Source organism: Salmo trutta, chromosome 4 (assembly GCF_901001165.1).
Source record: "Salmo trutta chromosome 4, fSalTru1.1, whole genome shotgun sequence".
Taxonomy (NCBI): domain Eukaryota; kingdom Metazoa; phylum Chordata; class Actinopteri; order Salmoniformes; family Salmonidae; genus Salmo; species Salmo trutta.
Window position 1 is genome coordinate 66,073,600 of NC_042960.1, and position 10,746 is coordinate 66,084,345.

At 40.9% G+C, this 10,746-nt stretch overlaps 1 protein-coding gene across 3 annotated transcripts in view; it reads right to left on the minus strand.

The window, feature by feature from the left end:
• ano3 (anoctamin 3) overlaps positions 1-4,029 on the minus strand; it is a 130,248-nt gene extending 126,219 nt beyond the window's left edge. For all 3 annotated transcript variants that reach the window (XM_029751849.1, XM_029751848.1, XM_029751847.1), the window contains exon 1: positions 3,847-4,029. In XM_029751849.1, coding sequence (XP_029607709.1) covers positions 3,847-3,892 — 46 coding nt within the window. In that variant the 5' untranslated portion in view covers positions 3,893-4,029. The remainder of the gene's footprint in view (positions 1-3,846) is intronic.
• Between the last annotated feature and the right edge of the window lie 6,717 nt (positions 4,030-10,746).

Genomic DNA, 10,746 nt, shown 5'->3' on the forward strand with positions numbered 1-10,746 from the left:
ACACACACACGGTATCTCCGATACATTATCTTGTACCACACACACACACACCTCAGTCATACTACATCCTCTCTGCTGAGACCGATACACCGATAAAGATACACCAATGTAATATATAATATATAATACAGTAATAATACTGCTATATCCTAATTACAGAGGAGAGCCACGTAATGTACCATGTTACAACACTGTAGGTGTCTGTCTGTCTGACTGCTTGTCTGTCTGTGTGTCTGCTTGTCTGTCTGTGTGTCTGCCTGTCTGTGTTTCCATCTCCTTCTGCTGTCTCTCTCTCTCTCTCTCTCTCTCTCTCGCTCTCTCTCTCAGTCTGTCTCTCTCCATCTCTATCTGTCTCTCTCCCTATCCCTTTCTCCCCCTCTCTCTCTCTCTCTCTCTCTCTCTCATTCTGTCTCCCTTTCTCTCAATGTCTCTATTACTGTCTGTCTCTATCTGTGTCTCTCAGTCTGTCTCTCTCCGTCTCTATCTGTCTCTCTCCCTATCCCTTTCTCCCCCTCTCTCTCTCTCTCTCTCTCTCTCTCTCTCATTCTGTCTCCCTTTCTCTCAATGTCTCTATTACTGTCTGTCTCTATCTGTGTCTCTCAGTCTGTCTCTCTCCGTCTCCGTCTCTGTCTCTCTCTCTCTGTATCTCTCTCTCTCTCTGTCTCTCTCTCTGTCTCTCTCTCTGTCTCTCTCTCTGTCTCTATCTGTCAGTCTCTCTGCCTCTATCCGTCTCTCTCTCTCTGTCTCTGTCTGTCTATCCGTCTCTGTCTCTATCTGTCAGTCTCTCTGCCTCTATCCGTCTCTCTCTCTCTGTCTATCCATCTCTATCTGTCAGTCTCTCTGTCTTTATCTGTCTCTCTCTGTCTCTCTCTATCTATCCGTCTCTGTCTCTATCTGTCAGTCTCTCTGCCTCCATCCGTCTCTCTCTCTCTGTCTCTCTCTGTCTATCAGTCTCTGTCTATCCGTCGCTGTCTCTCTCTGTCTCTCTCTCTGTCTCTATCTGTCAGTCTCTCTGCCTCTATCCGTCTCTCTCTCTCTGTCTCTCTCTCTGTCTCTCTGTCTCGTGCTCTAACCCCCCTCTCCATGTATTAGACAATTCTGATAAGTTTAGATACAGACAAAAACAGAAGAGACATGTTAAATAATTAAACAGATATCATTAGAGTTGTGCTAATGTTCTTTAAAGAGTCAGTCGTACATACATTACACAATCAATATGGGCCATAAACTCTTGTCTGCATCTTTATGGTACCATATTCCCTACATAGTGCACTACTTTATGACCAGGGCCCGTACAGGGAATAGGGTGACATTTGGGACGCATCGCCAGTCAGGAGAGGGGAAGAGGCAGATAAATGAGTCAATTAATATTCCTGTGAATTCACATTACCCCCCGCTCACCGCCAGGGACAAATGCGCCAAATATTGCCCATAATTCACTTCACAATGAGGCGATCCGGCGTGCTCTACAATATCAGCTAGTCAAGACAAGTTGACGAATGTAACTTTGCGACAGAAGACTGGATGTAGGAACATTGCACTATACTGGAAATGAAAGATTATGTGGGATGGCTACACCTCTGGGCCTATCTTTTGTCTCTGTACAAGTTTCCCTGTGGTCATGATGATGTCATGCCTCACACTACTGAAACAAGACCCCATGAACCGTTCTTCCTTCAAAACTGATTTAAATTTATATTTTATTCATTTAGTAGACGATCTTATCCAGACCGACTTACAGTTAGTGCATCCATCTTAAAGGGGCAACCAGCAATTGCGACATCCATTTTTGGACTTATAAACTAATGATATCTACCCATTGATTGTTGAAGAATATAACTTATAAAATGCCTCATGAGCTTAGTTCAACGGTCACACTCCATCAGAACCCTAAATATTTAGCTGGTTTTACTCCAATGTTTGTAAACAAAGAAAATGTAAACAACCCGTATATATGGTTAAACATGGTTAAAACTATAATGTTGATATAATGGATGGTCATTCGTTGCATCCATTACATTTCTCCAGCCCCATCCCTCAGCTTTTTACCGAAACAGGGACGGGGGAGGCCACTTTCTTATCGTTTCTACTGCTGATTTTACTTTATGGTAGATAGGTACGACACAAGCTCTATCAAGACAGACAGACTATTTTGGCAGTATTCAATCATGGTCACAACATTGTCATATGTTACATGTTAAATGCCTATAGGACACTGACAGGCAGAAATTGGAGGGTTGCTGGAGGCTAACACTGCCTCTCATATTACAATTATTTTACATGGGGAATTGTTTTCCATTACATTTAGAGGAGGACAGAGATTCCCTCGGTTACATCCCAAATGGAACCCTATTCCCTATATAGTGCACTACTTTAGACCAGAGCCCTATGGCACCCTATTCCCTACATAGTGCACTACTTTAGACCAGAGCACTATGGCACCCTATTCCCTATATAGTGCACTACTTTAGACCAGAGCCCTATGGCACCCTATTCCCTATATAGTGCACTACTTTAGACCAGAGCCCTATGGCACCCTATTCCCTATATAGTGCACTACTTTTGACCAGAGCCCTATGGCACCCTATTCCCTATATAGTGCACTACTTTAGACCAGAGCCCTATGGCACCCTATTCCCTATATAGTGCACTACTTTTGACCAGAGCCCTATGGCACCCTATTCCCTATATATAGTGCAGTACTTTTGACCAGGGCCTCTATGGGGGATGTGACCAGACATCTCCCCTCTCATACTCTCTCCTGAATAATTCACTCACCACACAGCAAAATAGCTTGAGTGGTGCTGTTGCTATTTCCACACACAGCGTTTTTTTTTATCATACACAGGCTTTATCCAAAATGGAAACCCATTTCCTTTTTAATGCACTACTTTTGACCAGAGCCCACAAGGCTTTGGTGCATACTATATAGGGAATAGGGTGCCATTTGGGAAGTACACACAGAGACAACCCACTTTACCTTTATGGGAAATAGCCTATCCCTGTTTCTTGATGATGCAAGATGTTTATGTGCCAATTGTAAAACTGCAATTCAGTGCTACTTGAATTTAATCACATTTTCCTGAGAAATGTATATATTTATATGTATTTATAGCCTAACAACAAATAAGTTAAACAGTATCCATGTGTTAATAATTCTGCACTTTAACTTTCAAAGTAAAGATATTTGAGATGTAATTAGTTCCCGAATGTGAAAGGATCCATTCTCAAAAAATGATTTTGGAACACAAAGCGGATGTTATAAATGTATCCTACATTGCCATAACTTTATCGTGATATAAATCAAATAATTACGATTAAATAAAAGGCACCCAACGAAGGTGTTTATTTTTAACAGTTTTTGGGCTCATTTTGTCCAATAAAAAAATAACTTCAATAAGGCTGGTAGAATGTAGGTGTCTGTAGGCTATAAAACCAAAGTCAGATCGATGATAATGGACCATGAAAATAGTGAAACTAACGATCAAATGTAGCTCATTTATGGGCGCGAACAGAATAACAACAACAACAACAACAAAAAAGCCTACTTTTTATGAATATCATGCTACATAGATAGAAATGATATTGTTCGTCAAAAGTCAATGCATTACAATGGTAAAATGACAACGACTGGAACCGTGAACTCTGCGGCACCCATCCACGCGACCGTTTTATCACAGCGCGCTCGTGACTGCCTGGCGTTTTCAAAAAAAAATATTTAAAAAAAATAACTGAATTCCAAAAAAACTCGTAAACAAGATACAAAAACTTCACTTCGACCATAATATTTCAGTGATACGACTCACCTATTCCCAAACTAAACAGTAAGAACCTGAAACTACTAACCTTTCTGCTGCTTGAAGGACTGTATGGAGCCCGAGTGATGCACCATAGTGCCGTTTGGTCGTTGATTATTATTCCCCCACCTCGTAAATACTATTCCGTATTTCGAAAAACACGGTTACCGAATAGGGAAACTATGGTGGGATTGCGTAGGTGTTCTCGCAGCTACCATCCATGCCCAGTAGACTACAGTCATCACAGCAGCGATATCTAAAAGCGATGCGGATTCCACCACAACAACACCTGTACCGAGTACCGTCCCCTCCGCATGCTCCCCATCCGTGGCTGTTGTCATGGTAACGAACCGGAGGGGAGGTCCGGTGATGGCAGTGGTTCCTTCTCTTCACCCCCTTCACACAGGACACAGCTGACCTGGTTCTGAATTTAGGCTACATTGTCTCTATAAATGGCCAGTCTTTTGAAAATAACAATACAAAATAATGTCAATTTTCCTTGGTATAAGATTATCATTCATCCTTAGGGTCTACCACTGTCATCACACCATCAATGACTTATTGTCTATCCTGACTGGCACCATTACCTGAGGGGAACTTATTTTTAATAAGACTTGTGAGAGGTTGCACTGAGATAGATGGCCAGAGCCTATATGGCTTTGAGACAGTTACTTGCTATTCAAGAGGCTGGAGTTTCCTCAGACTGGTCACAGAGTAAGCCAGGTTTGACAGAGATATCAGAGGCTAGAGTTTCCTCAGGCAGGTCACAGAGTAAACCAGGTTTGACAGAGGCATTAGACGCTGGCTATGAGCCTGTGAGAAAAACTTCCATGCAATCAATACTGTCTTGGCTAGGGCTACAGCTAGGCTAAGGCTGAGGCTACCTACTTCTGGTGGTGCTGACACACACACTTCTCTCCTGCTGTGGAGATTCTAGTGGGAGGAGAGAGAACAGGATATTATAATCTATTCTCATGAACTAGATTCTATTCATTCTCACGGACTAGATTCTATTCATTCTCACGGACTAGATTCTATTCATTCTCACGGACTAGATTCTATTCATTCTCACAGACTAGATTCTATTCATTCTCACGGACTAGATTCTATTCATTCTCACAGACTAGATTCTATTCATTCTCACGGACTAGATTCTATTCATTCTCACGGACTAGATTCTATTCATTCTCACGGACTAGATTCTATTCATTCTCACGGACTAGATTCTATTCATTCTCACGGACTAGATTCTATTCATTCTCACAGACTAGATTCTATTCATTCTCACGGACTAGATTCTATTCATTCTCACAGACTAGATTCTATTCATTCTCACGGACTAGATTCTATTCATTCTCACGGACTAGATTCTATTCATTCTCACGGACTAGATTCTATTCATTCTCACGGACTAGATTCTATTCATTCTCACGGACTAGATTCTATTCATTCTCACGGACTAGATTCTATTCATTCTCACGGACAAGAGTCTATTCATTCTCACAGACTAGATTCTATTCATTCTCACGGACTAGATTCTATTCATTCTCACAGGCTAGATTCTATTCATTCTCACGGACTAGATTCTATTCATTCTCACAGACTAGATTCTATTCATTCTCACGGACTAGATTCTATTCATTCTCACGGACTAGATTCTATTCATTCTCACAGACTAGATTCTATTCATTCTCACGGACTAGATTCTATTCATTCTCACGGACTAGATTCTATTCATTCTCACAGACTAGATTCTATTCATTCTCACGGACTAGATTCTATTCATTCTCACGGACTAGATTCTATTCATTCTCACAGACTAGATTCTATTCATTCTCACGGACTAGATTCTATTCATTCTCACAGACTAGATTCTATTAATTCTCACAGACTAGATTCTATTCATTCTCACAGACTAGATTCTATGAATTTAGATTCTAGATATCTAGATTCTGTTGTGTATTCTATGTCTATGGGTGAAACTCCTTGTTTGTATACAAACACAAGGAGATAAAGGAAGATATATATTATAAATCATGGGAGTTCACGTCCTGATTAAGGTAAAAAGAACAGCTGCTCTTAGATTTTACTGCAGTGTTTCATAATAATAGTTTCATAATGATATAACATTTAGAAGCCTAAAATCCCTGCATTGTTATATACAGTTTTTATGAAATTAAAGATGACCCCAGAGAACTTCTTAGAGAAAGTTAATTATTATTAATAAAATGCCTTAAAAAAGCATTATTTCATAATGTAATAAAACACCAGAGGTTTTTTTTTTACATTCAAAATGATTCTTCCATAAAATCTCATAAGTAACAGTATCTCTTGAAATTTGGCAGAATGTCAAAGACCATTTTCACAGGTTTCTATATTGAGTCCATTATAAACCATACAAGGACAACAATGTTTTTATCTTTCTCTCTAACTCATTCTTTCATTTCCATTTCATTGTTACATCATTCAACACTAAACACACAACAGAAGAGAATTATAATAGATTATCACTGGCAGAATATGATTCCTGTTTTAGAGGATGAAAACACCAACACTTCTTACAGTACAATCATATTCCTTCTGGGCGACAATGAAAGCTACGGTCTGTCGGCAAGCCAAGGTTATTGGTCTTATCTCATCGTTAAACGGCACAGCAGCAGACAATCACAAGTCCAGTCTGCCTCCATTCACTTGTTATCATAGGTTATACGCTGGACCGTTAAATACGTTTTACTACTCGCAATGGAGAGGATAGATATACAGTACCAGTCAAACGTTTGGACACACCTACTCATTCAAGGTTTTAATTTTTATTTATTTTTACATTTTTAACTATTTTCTACATTGTAGAATAATAGTGAAGACATCAAAACTATGAAATAACACATATGGAATCACGTAATAACAAAAAAAAGTGTTAAACAAATCAAAATATATTTCATGTTTTTCAAAGTAGTCACCCTTTGCCTTGATGACAGCTTTGCACATTATTCCGTATGTGTTATTTCATAGTTTTGATGTCTTCGCTATTATTCCACAACGTAGAAAATAGTAAAAATAAAGAAAAGCCCTGGAATGAGTAGGTGTGTCCAAACTTTTGACTGGTACTGTATTTCTGATTCCATTTCATTGGAATTTTTGTGATTGGTCAACTACCAGAGAATCAGGTACCCCTTGTCCATATAATCATATGAATTATATTAACTCTGATATCCAGGCTGTATCACAACCGGCCGTGGTTGGGAGTTTCATAGGGCGGTGCACACTCCTACTATGAGACGCTTTGTGAATAGGTCTATAAGCTGCAACAGTAGGCCTTGGATTGAATCATTGTCACTCTGTGGTTTGGATAGTGGTCTGCTGTCTCTAGTCTCAGACATAAATACCATCTGGTCTCCTCACAGCAGGCTCTCTCTCTCTCTATGTCTCTCTCTCTCTCGATGTCTCTCTCTCTCTCTGTCTCTCTCTCTCTGTCTCTCTCTCTATGTCTCTCTCTCTATGTCTCTCTCTCTCTCTCTCTCTCTCTCTCTCTCTCTGTCTCTCTCTCTCTATGTCTCTCTCTCTATGTCTCTCTCTCTATATGTCTCTCTCTCTCTATGTCTCTCTCTCTATGTCTCTCTCTCTCTATGTCTCTCTCTCTCTATGTCTCTCTCTCTATGTCTCTCTCTATGTCTCTCTCTCTCTATGTCTCTCTCTCTCTATGTCTCTCTCTCTATGTCTCTCTCTCTCTATGTGTCTCTCTCTCTATGTCTCTCTCTCTATGTCTCTCTCTCTCTGTCTCTCTCTCTCTATGTCTCTCTCTCTCTATGTCTCTCTCTCTCTATGTCTCTCTCTCTCTCTCTCTATGTCTCTCTCGCTATGTCTCTCTCTCTCTATGTCTCTCTCTCTCTCTATGTCTCTCTCTCTCTATGTCTCTCTCTCTCTATGTCTCTCTCTCTGTCTCTCTCTCTCTGTCTCTCTCTCTATGTCTCTCTCTCTATGTCTCTCTCTCTCTATGTCTCTCTCTCTCTCTCTCTCTCTATGTATCTCTCTCTCTCTCTATGTCTCTCTCGCTATGTCTCTCTCTCTCTATGTCTCTCTCTCTCTCTCTCTCTCTATGTCTCTCTCTCTCTCTATGTCTCTTTCTCTCTCTCTCTATGTCTCTCTCTCTCTATGTCTCTTTCTCTCCTTTCAGGTCAATAAATAAATGACTAGCTCTTCAATGGTGACTGTATGAATATGTATATCCTCTATTTCTGTGTCAATGTTCAGATCTGATGTAGGTCAACAAGACATATCTTCAGTGGGAGTTACTGTAGCCTGTTTTATGTAAAGGAATAGTGCCATCTTGTGGTGGCTGTGGTGAACACCATGCACCTCCATTTGTTGTGGTGGTGGTGGGGGTGGTAATCTCTTGTGGGCAGATCTACGTGTAGTTTCTAACCAAATTATTTTAGTTCTGGGTTAATCGAGCAATTATGTATTGTTTAGTGTTTTGTTGTGTTGTGTAGTGGCTTTGCTGGCATGCATCGAAAATTGAATGATAGTAAAAAGCTTTGTGGAAAAAATGCCAACTCGGCTTCATCATTTATTGAATCAGATGGCTCACTCATCACAAAGCCCACTGATATTGCCAACTACTTTAATGACTTTTTCATTGCTAAGATAAGCAAACTTAGGGATGACATGCCAGCAACAAACATTGATACCACACATCCAAATATATCTGACCAAATTATGAAAGACAAGAATAGTACTTTTGAATTCTGTAAAGTGAGTGTGGAAGAGGTGAAAAAATTATTGTTGTCTATCAACAATGACAAGCCACCTGGGTCTGACAATCTGGATGGAAAATTACTGAGGATAATAGTGGAAGATATTGCCACTCCTATTTGCCACATCTTCAATTTAAGCCTTCTAGAAAGTGTTCAGTCTTGTGGTCAGGTGCCACAAAAAAGGACTTAGGAAAATTGCAATTGGCTCAGAACAGGGCAGCACGGCTGGCCCTTGAATGTACACAGAGAGCTAATATTAATAATATGCATGTCAATTCCTGGCTCAAAGTGGAGGAGAGACTTACTTCATCACTACTTGTATTTATGAGAGGTATTGACATGTTGAATGCACTGAGCTGTCTGTCTAAACTACTGGCACACAGCTCGGACACCCATGCATACCCCACAAGACATGCCACCAGGGGTCTCTTCACAGTCCCCAAGTCCAGAACAGACTATGGGAGGCACACAGTACTACATAGAGCCATGACTACATGGAACTATCTTCCACATCAAGCAACTGATGCAAGTAGTAAAATTAGATGAACAAAACAGAGAAAAATACACCTTTTGGAACAGCGGGGACTGTGAAGCAACACACACACACACACACACACACACACACACACACACACACACACACACACACACACACACACAAATCTGTGAATGTATTGTAATGTTTTTTATCTGGGCAGACTCCAACTGGATTCTTCCACCAGGAATGAAAAGGTCTTCAAAAAAATATTGGATACATTAGCTGAGATGGGAATGCATCGGAGAGTAAAACAAGTGCAGGGAACTCAAACAAGAATATAAAAAGATAAAAGACCACAACAACAAAAGTGGATCCGACCGCAAAACACACCGGTGGTTCGACATTGTCGGTGCTGTGCTGAGATGCAGACCAGTGATGTCTAGTCAGGGGACGCTGGATTCAACATCACTGACAGAAATTCATTTTTTAACCCTTATTTTACCAAGTAAGACTGAGAACCTCATTTACAGCAACGACCTGGGGAATAGTTACAGGGGACAGGAGGGGGATGAATGAGCCAATTGGAAGCTGGGGATGATTAGATGGCCATGATGGTATGAGAGCCGGATTGGGAATTTAGCCAGGACACATGTTAACACCCCTACACTTACGATAAGTGCCATGGGTCCTTTAAGGACCACAGTCAGGACACCGGTTTAACGTCCCATCCAAAAAATGGCAATGTCCCCAATCACTGCACTGGGGCATTGGGATATATTTTTTAGACCAGAGGAAAGAGCACCTTCTACTGGCCCTCCAACACCACTTCCAGCAGCATCTGGTCTCTAATCCAGGGACTGACCAGGACCAATCCTGCTTAGCTTCAGAGGCAACCCAGCAGTGATATGGTATGCTGTGGTATGCTGCTGGCCACTCCGAGTAGCAATGATCAGCACGGTAAAACTTTGTTTTAGCCAAATGACTATCTAGCTAGCTACCAATGTCTTCAGCGTAGCTAGCTGTAACGTATGAGAGTCTACTTCTCAGAACCCTCTCTCTGGTCCTGGGACTTATGGCGCTACCTAACAAAATGTGGAAAAAAATCAAGGGGTCTGAATACTTTCCCAAGGTACAGAGGGTCCAGTTTCTGATCTGTCTGTACTTGTTCCGTTCATCTTTGCCTCGATCCTGACTATTCTCCCAGTCCCTGCCACTGAAAAACATCCCCACAGCATGATGCTGTCACCATCATGCTTCACCGCAGGGATGGTGCCAGGTTTCCTCCAGATGTGGGACCTTATATAGACAGGTGTGTGCTTTTCTAAATCATGTCCAATCAATTGAATTTACCACAGGTGGACTCGCTCAAGGATGATCAATGGAAACAGGATGCGCCTGAGCTCAATTTTGAGTCTCATAGCAAAGGGTCTGAATACTTAGGTAAATACGAAGCAATAAACTTCTTAAACATGTAATCATTAAACATGATTACTTGTGTTGATTTTAAATTTAGGAAATAAAGAGTAGGTATTCTATGATTTTAACACTTCTATTAAACAATCAAATTGGTCGAACATAGATTGTAGTAGGGTATTCAGCTTCCACAGGGCAATGGCAATTCACTTTCGGAGAGGGACACAAAGGTGAAACCTTGTATCCTGTATCTTTATAACAGGACTCGGCCTGTTGCAGAGGAACTGGAAAGACTGCTGAAATG